The 15,983-nt window shown below is 43.9% G+C and overlaps 1 protein-coding gene across 3 annotated transcripts in view; it reads left to right on the forward strand.

The window, feature by feature from the left end:
* The window catches only part of GALNT12 (polypeptide N-acetylgalactosaminyltransferase 12), a 35,802-nt gene extending 20,954 nt beyond the window's left edge, over positions 1-14,848 (forward strand). For 2 of the 3 annotated variants that reach the window (XM_032478066.1, XM_032478064.1), the window contains 6 exons: positions 827-944; positions 2,312-2,488; positions 4,651-4,782; positions 8,476-8,589; positions 10,988-11,134; positions 13,147-13,586. In XM_032478066.1, the coding sequence (XP_032333957.1) occupies positions 827-944; positions 2,312-2,488; positions 4,651-4,782; positions 8,476-8,589; positions 10,988-11,134; positions 13,147-13,287 (829 nt within the window). In that variant the 3' untranslated portion in view covers positions 13,288-13,586. Of the gene's footprint in view, positions 1-826; positions 945-2,311; positions 2,489-4,650; positions 4,783-8,475; positions 8,590-10,987; positions 11,135-13,146; positions 13,587-14,713 lie in introns of those variants that run through there. The other variant, XM_032478065.1, reaches the window with a different exon arrangement.
* The last annotated feature ends 1,135 nt before the right edge of the window (positions 14,849-15,983 follow it).

A 15,983-nucleotide genomic window follows, 5' to 3' on the forward strand; every position in this document is an offset into this window, starting at 1 on the left:
CCCCACCAAAATTTTTTAAACTGTTAGGCTTTCCATGTTATATATTTCCCCATTTCTGAATTGATTCCTTTGTGTCTGCATCTCTGGTATGTTGATGCTACAGCTTTCTGCTGGGGTAGGATGGAAGCCTGCGGTCATTTTTGAAACCAGTGTTCATTTCTAGATGAACCAGGTAGGGAGAAAATGGGGCTGACAGAGGCCAGAACTGGCCTTGTGGGTCCTGGAGGGGAGACCACTTGAGCAGGAGAGGCTCAGAGCCTTGGGGAGCTTTAAGATGCCAGGGTTGCTTCTCCTGGACTCTGGAGCACCTGTGAGTGCTGTACAGTGACTGCGTGACCAAGGCCGCCACGGCCTGTGCCTGCCGTTCTCTCTGGGAACATGGTCTCTCTCTGCTCCTCTCTCCTTACTGTCTGTGCTTCTGGGAGTACAAGGGTTTCCCTCACCCTTAGGCCTTTGCTCTTGCTCCTGTCTTCTTGAAGGAACATTCCATTCCTTTTCTGGGCTAACTCCCCTTTGTTCTGCACACCATGCCTTCTCCAAGAAACTTAGCCCTGCCACTGCCCTGTGGCCTCCTGTGTTCCCACAGGGCCTGGGTGGACCTTAGTAATCCCGCAGAGTTCTGTGCTTGCCTGCTGACACGTCTGTGAGATTCCCCAGGGCAGAGGCCGAGAGGCACATCCAGCCCAGCTTAGCACCAGGCACAGGGTGTGAGCTCAGGGTGTCCTTATCTGGGTGAATGGGCTCAAGGCTTGTGCTGGGAAGGAATTCAAGTGACAAGATGGTTTCCTGCCGATTACATTGAAATATGGATATCACATGCTTCTAGGTCTCCAACCATGGCTGGTGGGCTGTTCGCTGTGAGTAAGAGATATTTTGAATACCTGGGGTCTTACGATACAGGAATGGAAGTTTGGGGCGGAGAAAACCTCGAATTCTCCTTTAGGGTAAGCATTCCCGTCTTGTACTTGGACTCATTCTTTAGCTGCTGTCTCTCTGGGAATGGTGGATTTGCTCTGAGAGCCTGGTGGACCTCTCTTCCATGTTGTCAGTTAATCCAGTGGTATTGAAAGATGACAGTAGTACACACATCCTCTAAACACGCTTACCTTCTTACGTGAACTTTTAAAAAATATATACTTTTAATAGAGTTGGGGTTGGAAAGGGTCTTGCAAGTCACCTAATTCTTTCCTCTGACTACACAGAGGGGAGGGACAGAGGCCGTACAGAGGAGGTGACCTGCTCAAGGGCGCTCAAAGAGTACGTAGCAGAGACTGGACTAAAACACAAGGCCCTGCCTCTTGAGCTGGTATTTTGGAGCCTTGATTTGCTCGATAGCTTAATAAAGTAGCCTCTTTATTTGGCATAGTGACTTTCAAAGTTTAACACATATAAGAATTTTTAGGAAAACTTGTTTAAAAAGAAGATTGATAGTCATGGTCTCTGGAAAGGCAGATTTGACAGATTTACAGCAGGGACCGGGAATCTGTATTTTATAAGAAGCCCATCTATTGATTCTGTTGTATGTGATCCACAGATGTCCCTTTGAGAAACTCCTAGCATTTTGATTGGTTTTCTAGTTAACTGAATCTTGCATTTTAATTGTCAAAACCGCGTGTTGATGTTTGTGCTTTTAAATAGACAATTCAAGAATATTTTATATGGTTTCCCGCTTAAAAAGAGTTAATAAACAAGAATTTGGCTCTCCACTGAGGACTCCCCCCTCCCCCATTATAAGCACTGGATGCTGTCCTTGGTCGTACATCCAGGGGACAGTGGGGTGTTCACAGCCGTTTGCCCAGCACGGAAAGGCTCCAGACGACTCCACCTGTTGAGTTTGAGGATGTACTCTTAATGGTCTTTCTGCCTCTTCCCTAGGTGTCAGGCTGCTCTGCCTGCCTCTAGAAGCTCTTCCTTTCCCCCTTCCAAACCTCTCTTCTTACTTGCTGCTTTCCTATCTTCTGTGGCTAGGAGACCAGGTAATCAGCCTGTGTTTTATGTAGTGAGTCAATGCGTTCCCAGTGAGGTCCACTGTGGGTGCTCCTAGGAGTCAAGTGCATGAGCCGTAGTGCATGGACTTTGGGGTCTGGGTTCTGATGGCTTATTTGTCTTTGGGGCTGCTTTCTTGCTCTTTGACTGCATCCTGTGTCCCGAGTATGCTGGAAAGTGGCTGCCTGCCCCAGGGAGGGTGAGGTCTTGGCAGTGTTCACCACGACCTCTGTGTGCCCAGTCTCCGGGTGCAGGCACTGGGGACCAGCAGCTCACTTCCCGCTCACCACCTCCCACCCCGGCCTCCTCCTGGCTCTGTATGCAGATCTGGCAGTGCGGAGGCACCCTGGAGACGCACCCGTGTTCGCATGTAGGCCACGTTTTCCCGAGGCAAGCTCCCTACTCCCGCAGCAAGGCTCTGGCCAACAGTGTCCGCGCAGCTGAAGTGTGGATGGATGAATTCAAAGAGCTCTACTACCATCGCAACCCCCACGCCCGCTTGGTGAGTCCCCCGCCCACCTACACTCCATCTGGCTGCATCCAAACAAAAGCAGCTATTTCTGGCCTCCCTCCCAGGGTAGATAGACCCTGTTCGAGAAATAGAGAGGAAATCGGGTGCTCGTGATACAAGCATGGTAAAACTTTATCCCTTCCTGTATCATCATTACAACAGACGGTTGACTCTCATTATTCACAGTAGTTATGCTCTCTACAGTCACCACAGACACAGAGCTCAGGACTGACTACTGAGCCGTTGCTCTTGGTGGAAATACATGGTTGGATTCCTGCAAACTTCTCACAGGGGGACGTGTTTTGTCAACCAGTCAATACATGACTTGGTTTTATGTGTGTTTCTCTTTAAATAGCTTATCTAATATGTATTGTTGATTGATTGCATAGAATGCACGGTCAACAACACTGTATAACTCGTGCCCAAAGCTCATCTAATGAACCTGTTTCTCCATGAGGCACAGCACAGCCTTCTTGCACTAGGAATACTGGACAGCACCTCAGCACTATGCTTGCGGGCCATTTTAAACTGTGAAATCACTGACAAAGAGTAGAACAATCTGAAAAATGTGGAACTAAATAGACCATGAACAGGGCACTTGTTCTCAGGACTAGAGCTGAGACATGACCAAAGCTGGGAATGTGCATGGAGCGTGACTCAAGTTTTTTGTCTCTGTGTGCTGCTTGTCCGTGGATCACTGTGAAAGCCTGAAGACACCACAAGTATTGATTTTTGGGTTACAAATAAGTTTTAGCAAACAGGTGCACTGACTGTGTACATCAGCTCCACACGCCCCAGGACAAGGCTCCCACTTACCCTATGTTCACATAACTAAGGCGCTGCTTGGCAAGACAAGAAGGTCTGCTCCAAGACCTCCTTCCCAGCCACTTGATGGAAATCTCTTCTTGCAAATCTTTACAGCAACCCATCAAGGTAGCTCTGAAATTTTCATTTTATAGATAAGAAAACTGGAGCTCAGAGAGAGGGTGGTTTAAGGAGCTTGCTCAAGGCTGCATGGCTGATGCAGATGGAACTGGGTCCAGTCCAGTGCATCTCTCTCTGCTCTGTAGAGCCCTGTGGACCATTACCCTGACCTCCCCCTGGGCGTCTCTCTGCCTCTGGGATCTAGAGTCACTGCTTGCTCTGTCTTGCCCACCCTGTAGGGTAGGAACATCTGCTCTTCCCTGTTATGCAGTCTGGAACCCACGGTTCCCTCTTCCTGAGGGTTCCCAAAGAATAATGCCATTAGAGGGGCACTGCCTGCACCTTTTGTCCCAACCCAAGGGCCAAGTGTCGAGATGGATATTTGGTTGAAGATGAGGGCACATGACCCTCATCAAAGAATGAACTTCTGGGAAATAAGCAGAAATCTGAAATTTTATTCAAACATTTTTCCTTATCATTTCCATTTTGTCAAATATTTAACTTGTCAAATGTTAGTAGTTTAACATCCTTGTGCAGGGACAGTCGTATCTCTGCACTCAGCACTTCTCTTGTGGCTGCATGTTTGCTGTGCTAAATAGAAACTTGCTTTATTTGGGTATTCGAACGATCTTAATCATTGGTTTGTCCATAAAACTAAACTTCCACAAGTATTTATTATCGCTGCATTTTGCTCTTACCATCAGAAGTATGTATTTAGACTGCAATAGACCAAGCACATGAGAAGGTTTGCATCCATGATTTCCTCTAGAATACCAACCTGTGTTTGACAGTGCGTGTTCAGGTGTCCGTGGTAAATCAGAACGTCATGGCATACGTGTGCTACTGATGTGCTAATGATCTGTGATCGCATGCTCATTGGTGATGCCCGGGACGAGGGATGCTAGTGCAGCCCCAGGACTTGGCTCCCTGATTCCATTGGTAGGTGCTTTGTGTCCCTCCCTCGTGCACCTGGCTGCTCCTCCCTGTACCGGAGCACCTGGGAGTGTCGTTTGTGCAACAGTCTCTCCTGCTAGGGTGCAACAGCCTCTCCTGCTAGGGTGCAACAGCTATGTCTGAGGCTGTTTCTTGTTCTCTGTGCCCTGTGCAAGGTCCTGCATGCAACAGGTGCTCCATAAAAGCTTATAGAGTGAGTGAGCATCAGTGGAGAGAAAGGATTTGATAGGAAGCACTGTGACCTGCTGAAGCTCACTGTTTTGTCGTTTTCTTAGGAACCCTTTGGGGACGTGACAGAGAGGAAGCAGCTCCGTGCAAAGCTCCAGTGTAAGGACTTCAAATGGTTCTTGGAGACCGTGTATCCAGAACTGCATGTGCCTGAGGACAGGCCTGGCTTCTTTGGGATGGTGAGCGAGGCGGGCCCCTGCTCTTGGCTTCCCCGTCTGATTGACGAACCCTGGCCAAGAAAGGCGCCCTTCATGGGGACTGCTGGCCTCTCCTACATGCTTTCCCCCCTCTTTATCCACTGTCCTTCCTTCTCCCCTTGAGTATCTTGGCCTTAGATCCAGAATCTCAGCACTGAAAGCACCTCAAAATTGGCAAGTGCAGCCTCCTGAAATATTTTACAGATGGAAACTGAGGCTCACTTGATGTTTCCATGTCCTATTTTTCACTTGTTCCTTATCCAATTACTTCAAGCATCAATGGCTGGACCAGTTACCAGTTGCCAAGTCAGGGGTCCACAAGAGCCATAGTGGGGAGGGAGAGTCATTTCTGTTATTTCAAAAAACCTAAAAGAAATGTTTCTGGGATGAGGTCAATGAAAATGTCCAATGCCTTTGGCTTTTGCTTGGAACTCCACCAACCTAGGGAGGCCTCCTCTGCTGTGTTGTATTCATCAGAAGAGCTGGTGTTCCATTCTGGAAGTCTTGATAAATACAAAGCACAGTATTAACATGCTAATTTCAGTTTTCTTTACAAAAACAAAACAGAGAAACGCAGAGAGAGTGGTGTAGTGAACTCCGTCCCCAAGATTCTAGAATTAGCAGGATTTTGCCTCTCTTGATTTCCCTCTCCTCTGCCCCACCCTCCCACAGTTTCTTTTTTCCAGCAAACCCCAAGCATCACGTCATTTCACTCCTCTTCACCCAGCGTGCATCTCTGCATGGACATTCTTACAAAACCACAGGCCATTATCACACCTAATCAAATGAACAGTAATTTCTTGGTGTCATTTAATATCCAGCCAATTGGATTCCCCCAATTTCTCAAATTTCTCTTGTATTTGGCTAGTTCCAATTGGAATCCAAACAAGGTCTACACATTATATTTGGTTATCATGTCTTTTCTCCTAAGTCTCTCTCTCTCTCTCTCTCTTTTTTTTTTTTTTTGAAATATAGTCTCTTGATTCAAGGCAATCTTCTTCCCTGCCCCCACCCCCTTTGTTAATGCCTTTAACTTGTTGAAAAACAGCATCAGTTGCACTGTAGAGTGGCTCACCCTTGGAACTGTCTAATTGTTTCCTTGTGGCATCTTTTAAATCATGCCTCTTTCCCCTATATTTCTTTAAAATAAAAATGAGGTCTAAAGTTTTGATTGGAGTTGGAATTAAGCTTTTTGGCAAGAACACTTCACAAGTGTGATTTGTACTCACATTGCGTGGTTGCGGGAGTACATAACCTCTGGTCATCCTGCCTCGAGTGATGAGATTGATCAGTGGGTGCGTGGGGCATCACCTGGACCACCTATTAGCAGGTGCCACTTCAGTCTTCCAGCTAATGTTTTAAGTAGCCATTAGTAATCATTATCTAGATCCGCTATTTCAAGTGGCGTTGCCAAACAGTGGTTTTTCTAGTTCTTTCTTTTCTTCTGCATTTATTAGCTGGGATTCTTCTACAAAGGAGAACATTCCCTTGTTAACTAGAACAGTTTGGTATCCATGAAATTTAGAGTTCATTCAGAAGCGACATAACAGATTCTTAAGTCTTTCTCTTTATTTGACTATTTGCCGAGCAGGAGTTGGTACTTTAGTTTCCTCCAGTTTTATGCAATGGGTTGTATTTGTGTCTGTTGGCTCATTTGCTTTTTGGCTTTTTCTTTTGAGTATCATTGTAGATCACTGGGTTTTTACACGGCCAATTTAGTCTTTCAATTTGTCCTGTCTTTGACAAGTAGGAATCTATTTAGGCTTCTGTGATCTTGACGCCATGGTAACAGCTTTTTGATTGCTTCCTTGACTCTGGCCACACTTATCTTGCACATTTGCTGCCGTTCCTCTCAGAAGCCTTGATCGTTTTAGTGAGGGTTAGTATTCAGAGTCCTCACTCTGGATGCTAGTGCTGGTCTTTGTCTCAGAAACTATAATGCCAGCTACATGTGTAATTTAAAAATTTTAGTAGCCATATTGAAAAAAGAAACAGGTGAAGCTGATATTATATTTTATTTAGCCTAACATATCCCAAATATGATCACTCCAACATGCAAGTTGATATAAAAATTAATTTACTGAGATTTTATACATTCTTTTCTTCATACTAAGTCTTGAAATCTCAGTTTGGACTGGTCACATTTCAGGTGCCCAGTACCCACATGTGGCCAGTGAGTACCATGTGGGCTGGCACAGCTCTACACTTTCTCAGTGGGCAGAGAAGGGAATACATATTATTGAGAAGTAAATCATGAGCTCTTATTGATACTTCAAATTCAAATGTAATTTTATAGGATTTTTTTCTTCTTTGATATTATATTTTTTCTTGCGCTGAAAATCTTGGTTTCTAAAAATACTAACCTAATTACTTTATTTTAAAACATATTTTAAATAGTTTCCAAATAATAATACAGTATTACCACTGACAGTCTGATACTGAATGAATTTTGACTTCTTGCAGCTCTATTTATTTATAGACTGTGTTTCACTAGGGACGTGTACTCAAATATACTCTGCTCTAAAGTCATTCAAAATTATTCTTTTCTCTATGTTTATCATCAACTTAATATAGTTATCTTGATTAATCTCAGTTTTAATCTTTAGGGAGTTCTCCCTTTTTTCTTTTTTTTCTTTTTTTTTTTTTAATATTTTTGCATTTTCTTTGGTAGACAAAATCTTTTGAAAATAGGGAGCTCATTTGAGGTCAAGGTCCTTTGGTGATCAAGAGTGGGTACCACTTGGCTTAATGACATTTGAGTCCTTCTAAATCTAAGATGCTCTAATTATTCACATCTCCTGTTCCCAGGTTCATTCTCAAAGCAAAGGGACCTCAAGAACACAGAGGTCTGTGTTTTATGAGCTAGTGGATTGTGGATCCCTTCTTTCTATATGGCTGAGTCTTATCCTCAGAACCAGGCTAGTCAAAGGTAGACAAGGGCCAGGGCAGGAGTAGGGTTCTGGAGAAGCTATCGAGGGTTCTTTAACCTCTTCAGAAAGGGATTTGGAAGATGCTCTAGTCTTTTTTCTGGAGGCTCCTGGAAGGGAGGAAGAAGCATGGAACCTCCCATGGTTTTTTGCTCTTAGACTGATTAAGGGGATTTAGATCCAAAAGTATCTTAGAGATGACATTAGGTTAGGCAATGTTGAGTGATGGAGAGAGCACTGGACTTGGATTCTGAGGTCCTGGATTCAAGACTCAAGTATCTCCACTCATCTGTGTGCAGATCATTGGCTCTGTATTACACTGTTCCTGTAATTTACAATGGTGGCCTTCTGATTTGAGATATGCCTAGTCCTGCAACTGGGGTGTCCTTTGCAGGTGCATAATAGCAGGAGCTCCTTGATACGTGTGCAACGTGACAACCCAGCTATGTTTGGACTAGTGCAGCAATATGGCTGCACTAATTAGACATGAAGCAGTGTGAGGTCTCAGGCCATGAAGAGTTAATCTCTCTGCTCTTCAGGTTTCTCATCTTAAAATGAGGGTTGTGATTCCTGCCTAAGGTATAGAATGGGAAAACACTTTAAAAATCAGAAATAGAAGGGGCTCTTAGCACCGAGTCCAGCTCTTTACGCAGGCACTCCTCTCACTCCGTTTACCCGCCTCACCGCCTTGGGTGGAATCTGTTGTGTATAAACGTGGACCAAAATGCCACCTTTGTGTTTTGTTTAGCTCCAGAACAAAGGACTGAAAGATTACTGCTTTGATTATAACCCTCCCAATGAACACCAGATCACAGGACACCAGGTCATTCTGTACCACTGTCATGGGATGGGTCAGAACCAGGTGGGTGCTGCTGCTTTAACAACTTGTTCTCAGGCTGCGGGAACATGGACAGCGGGAGGCTCTGTGCTCAAGGAATCAGTGATGTGGGCCTCTAAAGAGGGAGATGAGGAGAAAAATCTATGCGTTTTAAAAATATTTAATATGTGATTTTTTATTGTAGAGGTAATATATACTCATCACAAAACATTTGGGAAATATAAAAAGTGGAACAAGTAGTGAGTGACAGGACCCAGAGCAACCACCATTATAATTAAGACATATTTACTTCTCGCAGGGTAATGGTCCTAGAATAAAGATTAAAGAGGACAATCAAATGCAGAACATCAGTGAATCCTGGTCTGGGGAATCTACACATGCACAACTCTAAAGCACGTTTGGGGGCAATTTGGAAATTTGGACATGGACTGTATATTAGATAATATTGTTATTTTGCTGTTAAATTTCTTGAATGTCATTATACTCTTGTGGTTACATAAGAGAATGTGGTCTTAAATGCTGCACGGTACAGTATTTAGAGATGCTGTGCTTCCTGCAACTTTCTATAATTGTTCCTAGGGGGGAAAATTATATATGTACACACACATACATATGTAATAAAAGATAAAACAGTGACATATATACACATACACCTGCTTTATCTCTCACTCAGTGTGTGTATGTATGTAATTATATGAACATACGTATACATATATATACACAGAGAGAATGGGGAGAGAGAGGTGCATATATGTTTATATACTCTTTTATTTACATATACACGCATTTATCTACTTACACAGAATGAGAGAAAGAAAATATGGCAAATGTCAAAAAAAAAGATATATTTACTTCCCATCTTTTTTGTGCCTGACCTGGGGATTATGTATTTTAAATAGTTGTTATAATATCTATATGTTTTATATTCCATTATTTCCATCACTTATACTTTTCTAGTGTTGTTAGACATCCTCTGAGAATATCATTCCTAATGGCCTCTTGATATTCCTTTGTGTGGCTGTATTAATTACTGCAGAGTAACTGACTCTCTGCCTCCCTGTTTTTGTGATTATAAATAACCCTGTCACTAACATCTTGGCTCAGAAAAAAAAAAAAGAAGAAGCATCAGATGTGCATTTCAGCTGACTTAATTAATACTTCAGTGGAATTACAGGATTTGATGTGTCATGCCACACTGCAAAGTGGTTTTTAGGGCAGTTGCCTCAATTGGGCCCCAGGGCGGTCTGTCTGGGTTAAGTGTTGAACTTCAGGCTGGGCAGGGGAGTAAGACCTGGAAGATCTGAGGACCAGAATAGGACCCCTGTCCAGGGAAGCAGGGGCCAGTGGAGGATGCAGGAGAGAGCAAAGCATTAGTTCTGGACCTTCAAAGCCTTACCGTCCTAAGAGGTGTCAGACACTGGAGACGAGGGTTGGGGATTCAAGTTTTCCTCCAAACTGGAGTCACCCCAGTTCCATCTGAATATTACACCCCATTATGGTCAACAGTAAACTTTCATAATTCGGACCCCTACAATGTTAAAATTTTCGGGTTCTTCAGCCCCTTTTAGAACAGTGCTCCTGAGAGGTGCCCCCACTGGTACTATCAGCATCACCTGAGAGCTTAGAAGTCCAGGTTCTCAGACCCACCCGATCCCTTGTGAACCCATCTCTTGTCTTGACCCACTTTCAGGGAGATCGTTTGAGAAGCACTGCTCCATGTGCCTTCAGAACAGCCACCTGTGCCAGAATCTCAGGAAGCAAGGGGGTAGGGTAGGGTGGATGGTGGCTGCATGTCTTGTTAGAAGTGTAAAAGTGCGGCTTCCTGGGCGCCATCTCAGACAAAAGGAATCCTCCTCCTCTCTCTGGGAGCGGGGCCCAGAATCAGCATTTTCCTAGACACACTATGGTGGGGAAAACATTGCTCTGAAAAACAAGCCCCCCCATTAGCAGTCCTGTTGCTTGCTGTGCACAGCACCTTACAGTCTCCCAGGCATGGTTGCATCTATGATATTTGGAGAGGAGGAAGAGGAAGGGACTGAAGAAAGGGAGAGGAAGTAGCTGGCCAAGGTCACAGAGAGCCTTCAAGTGCTGGTGCTGGGACCAGTCCATCTTCTTTCCCACCCTTCTGCCCCAGCCCAGGGTTAGGCACAGAGGGTGCGGGGTGACCCAGGCACCAGCCCCGCCCTCACCATCTAGCAAACGAGGAGGGCATGAGAAAGGGCGCCTCCATTCGCACTTGCTAAGCACCCCGCCAGAGGTGCACTGGGTGCTGCAGGGACACACGTGGTGTTGGTGGGTGAGGGGAGAGGGCTGGACTCCAGCACCCAGGCCCTGCTGACCCAGATTCTTACCCCTCTTTCTAAAGATTTCCCTCTTTGCACATCAGAGGGTAACTGGTGTATATTGGCTGCTCCATTTCTAGTTTTTCGAGTACACGTCCCAGAATGAAATACGCTATAACACCCACCAGCCAGAGGGCTGTGTGAGTGTGGAAGCAGGATCGGATGTCCTCATCATGCATCTCTGTGAGGAGGCCACCCCAGAGGATCAGAAGTTCATCCTGCAGGAGGTAATCAGGCGACCTCACGCCTTTCTTGCTGTTGGTCCTGGTCCCTCAGGCTGCAGAGGGGAGTGTGGAAGTAAAGCGAGTCCCTAGCAAGTCTCAGGGATGCAGCCTCTAGCAGAGACCAGGAACTTCACAGTGAACCCGAGGGGTGGCAGTCCTATTGAGGTCCTGTGGCATCCAGCACCAATTTCTGTCTTTCCTCACTGTCCACTCCCTTTCAGCCTCCCTGTCCCCCTCACACTTTGAGCTGCAGCTGGCTGGAATGGGAAGAGGAGCTGTCCCCAAAGCATTTGGAGATCACATGGGGTTCAAACAAGGGAAACAGATAGCCACGTGTAAGGACATGAGGTTAGATCCAAGTATGAGCCACTCCCGTTGCCTCAGCCTCATTTTTCCCAGCTCTGAAGTGGGAACAATAATCTCAACCTTGTCTACCTCTAGTGAGGAGTACAACTATGGCCAGAAATAGTCTTTGGAAGGTGTAAAGCTCTACAGAGATTAGTTTTTACTGGTGGTACAGCAACCAGGAAAATACCTCTCTGATGGAGTTGGCGCTCCGTCGGAAGAGTCACTGTTGATTTGGAACTGGGTGTTATTTCAGGCCCAAAAGGCACTAACCCCACCACATTTGCCATCAGCCCATGATGCAACTCATACATCAGTCATAGCCTGTGACTCACTAAAAAGCGCTTGAGGGAATAAATCCAAAGAAAATAACTCAAAAGAAAGAATTAGTTCACTTTTAGCGCCATGGGAGGCTTTCATTCCCAGTCTGGCCCCAGGGATGGAAAGATTCATCATACTACTTAGAAATGGATTCTTTCTAAGTATGATTAGAAGTTGGAATATGTTTTCTTGTAGAAAATGTTATGATTAGCAATGAAATTTGCAGGTTACCTGGAAAAGTCAGACATCATAGTACTGCCTATTTGATATAAAAAATAGTAGGGAAAAATGCTTCTGTGAACCCCAAAAGTTTGTGATCCTTTGTAACGCCCTTCTCTACCCTTCTTTCTTCCAACTTGAAGCTGTTGTAAGCCATCAGGGAATAGTAATACAAGATAGGAGTCATGAAATTGGTTTGAAACGTCATTAAAATCTTATCTTAAAAATCTTAAATTTCAGTGACCATTTAAGGAAGTTTCTTTAGAAGCGTGGGAGGTGGGGTGCTTTATTTATTTACTTTCACATTATTCTACAGGCAATTTGTGAGCACTTTTAAAGGCTTTCCAGGTTAATGTTACTGAGATTCTTCTGCATCTGATTTTATTTCCAAGAGCTCTTTCCCTGGAACAGGGATGCCACTTGCTTTGCCTTTTTGCTGCTCAGCCATGGTGAAGTGCCCTGAGGGCGTACAGCTTACAACAGAGAGAGGTGGAGGGAAAGAATAAACTCCAGAACTTGGGGAGAGACATGCTGAATTAACTCAGCAGCAGTTGGTGAAAAGAAGAGACAGGGGAGGTGTTAGAGATGGTCATTGTCCTTTGGGGTTTGGGGATTGGCACGGTCTGCAGAACTTGCTTCCTCTCTGGTTACCTTGTCCTCACCCAGCTGGTCTGTGGCTTAACTGGGACTAAAGCCAAATTTGCTGATTCTCCATTTAAATACATGGGAGAAAGAGACCCTCAGGAAGGAATTAGTCGACCTAAGGGAAGTGGAAGAGATTAATACAGGATCTTTGGTCCTGATTTTCCTCAAGGAAAGGATGTCAGTTGAGGGTGAGATATAAGATCTGACAGATCCCAAGAACAGCCAGCAGGTGGCACCATCGGTCCTGACGGTGGAGTCGAGGACCCCAGTGAAGAGCTCCCGCAGAGGCAGGCGTGGCAAGTCTGTGCATGCCTGGCCCTCTCTCTGCACAGACAGTCCTGGGTTGCTTTTGTCCCTGAAGGCGCTGACTGCTCAATAAATATTTCTGAAAGGATAAAAATCACCCTGAGCACTTAAGGAAAACATCCTTTCTGAGGAATTGCTTGTAATTCTCTTGAATGTTGAGTGTCTATTATCTTTTGTAGGATGGTTCATTATTTCACGTACAGTCGAAGAAATGTGTTCAGGCCGAGAGGAAGGAGTTGAGCGACAATTCTGTACCACTCTTACGAGACTGCACCAACTCGGAACATCAGAAATGGTTCTTCAAAGAACGCATGGTATGAAGTGTCACTGTACCACGGAGCCTGTCAGAGGAGATGCGGGCCCCCAGGACTCTGTGTTTAACAGAGACTTAGTACAGTGGCAGACCCACTAAAAACTTGGCTGCTCTTTCTTTGATCAGAAAATGATTCTGTGATTTGTGAAGATGATGTTAGATTTAGTAAAAATGTGAATAAGCTTTGTAGTGATTTTGAAAACTTTAAAATTGTTGCCAAATGCCCTGTTTTCAGAGGGTAGTCATAAAATGTTAACTCTTGGTATTCAGAGAATTAAAACCTTTAACTATTTTTCTATCAAGATATATAGTCTACTGTCATTTCTTTTTTGTTCCCCCTAGCAACAAGGTAAATATTTTATTTTGGTATTTGCAGGGATTCCTGTTTGCCTGGGTGGAAATTAGACTCATGTAATGTACTTTGCATAAACTGGTAATACCTCAAGTATTGGGTTAGAGTTTTCTCAGTGTAGACAGGTGGACACTGGGAACATTATATTGATTTCTTTAGACTATTGAGATAGCCTAGGTTTATTAAATAAAGAATGCTATTTAGTTTTGTGTTGCTGCCATGGTCAAAATTACAGTTAAAGTTTATGTTAACTGAAGAGAACTAACCAAAGCTGAAATTTCAAGAGAACAATTTGATGTACTGGGCTATTACAAAGTTCCACTACACAGGGTAGACTTCTGACAGTGCCTAGCTGTGGTCTGGCTGGCTACTTTTAGTAATTACCACAGTGACTTTAAAACATGTTTATATCACTTTAAATTTTGATCACATGTTAGTGTCAGGAAGAAATTTAATTTTTTCTGTGAAATTCAGTTTTCAAATGTGTTCATTAATAATATTTGCTCATTTAAATTCATGTTAGATTTTGTGCTGCAGCAGCTGCTACAGTTTCTCTCAGTAACTCTGATGTGAGAACTAGCTCAGATCTGCTTCTGAGATCTGGTCAACCTGATAAAGTCACTATGAGTGATTAAAAAAACCCAGCAAGAACATTGCAGATCTTTGTGTTTGCAAATTAGTCAGATGTGAGAGATGAAGACACACATGCATTTGATTAAAAAGCATCAACTTTTGTCTCAGGCTTTTTTACACATTCTCCTCTGAGGGATCTAGTTGAACAATCACCCAGGAACAAATCCAGATGACCTGGCTTGGATCAATCTGATGCATCTTAACCACTCTGAACTTCAGTTTCTTAATCTGTGAAATGAGAACAATGAAACCAGGCTCTTGAGGTAGTTGTGAGGATTATATAACATAGAGCAGGTGAGGGCTTAGCTTAGTCCTTGGCATACAGTAATGGGGTCCATTAAGTTTCTGTTTTCATACATGCACTTTATAAAATGTGAAGCACAATAAATTTCAGTAGGTGTTTACTCAAGAATAAATATTAAATAATTTAGTCATTTTATCTTTGCAGGATTAAATAGCTCCTCAGCAGGCAGGAACACGGTATGAACTCCTTCCAGTACAGCTCAGTCCTCTCGTAAATGTCATGTGCTGTGGGGCCAAAGCATCCCTCCTCCACTGTGGTAACTTTTAAAGCAGGTGAGGTGCCCCTCTCGGCCTGTGATGGAGGTAAGCAGTCTGCTCTGCCCCCTCCCCCATGCCCTTCCAGTCCGAGCTCCATTGAAGGGGTGTCAGCCCTTCCCAGGGTGTAGGAAGACAGTTTGGGCAGACAGAAAATTAGTGCTAATCAGCTTCATAATGAGCGCTGGAAAGCTACACAGGCTTTTTTGTGTGTGTTCACTGGGCACCACTGGTAATTAGCTTTGCTTGAAAAGTCATCCCTCTTACTCCTGCCAGCAGTTTATATGTGGTCGTTTTTAGGGTGGAAGAACTAATAAAAATATTCAGGGTGTCAAGGGAAATATTTGCACAGACTGGGAGGCAATTTATAACATTTTGAGGAACCTTTCCCCTTCACTTTCTCCTTCTCTGATGGATGAGGAGTCTCAGCCCTGCCCCACTGGAAGGTAGAGATTGGCCTCCAGCCCTTGAGTGTGGAGTCAGGAGTCCTGGGGACCAGCCCCAGTTGTGGTGGGCTGTGTCCCCTGCTAGGACTCATTTCCTCATCTGAATAATGGGGATAAAAGTATCCTTTGTTGATTTCTTAGATTTTTTTTTAGTTACTTTGTTAGTGGTTGCCCTAGGGATTACGTTATGCTTCCTGAATTTATTGCAGTCACTTTCATTCTTAGTATTGAGTTAAATCCAGTAAAATTTAGCAGATTTGTATCAGTATAGCTTCTGTCTCCTCCTCTGTGCTATTATGGACATATATCTAGATGTTATTTAAACCATTGTTAAATTGAGTTTATATTACTTTACATAATAAGAGAAGAAAAGTAAAAAAAATATATATATATATACAATATACACACAGTCTCTTATATTTACCCACATATGTGCCATTTCCTATGCTTTTCATTACTTCCTGTGAATCTGAGAGACCCTCTGGTGTCATTTTCTTTCACTGTAAGGCCTTTCTTTGGGATTTCATCTAGGATAGGACTGTTAGCAATAAATTCTCTCAGTTTTTGTTCATTAGGGAATGACTTTATTCTGCTTTCAATTTTTAAAGAGATAGTTTAGCTGGATATAGAATTCTAGTTGACAGTGATTTTTCCTTCCAGCACTCTGAATTTGGGATTACACTACCATAGTGCCACCATTGTTTTCAATGAAAG

The sequence above is a fragment of the Camelus ferus genome, chromosome 4, assembly GCF_009834535.1.
Source record: "Camelus ferus isolate YT-003-E chromosome 4, BCGSAC_Cfer_1.0, whole genome shotgun sequence".
Taxonomy (NCBI): Eukaryota; Metazoa; Chordata; class Mammalia; order Artiodactyla; family Camelidae; genus Camelus; species Camelus ferus.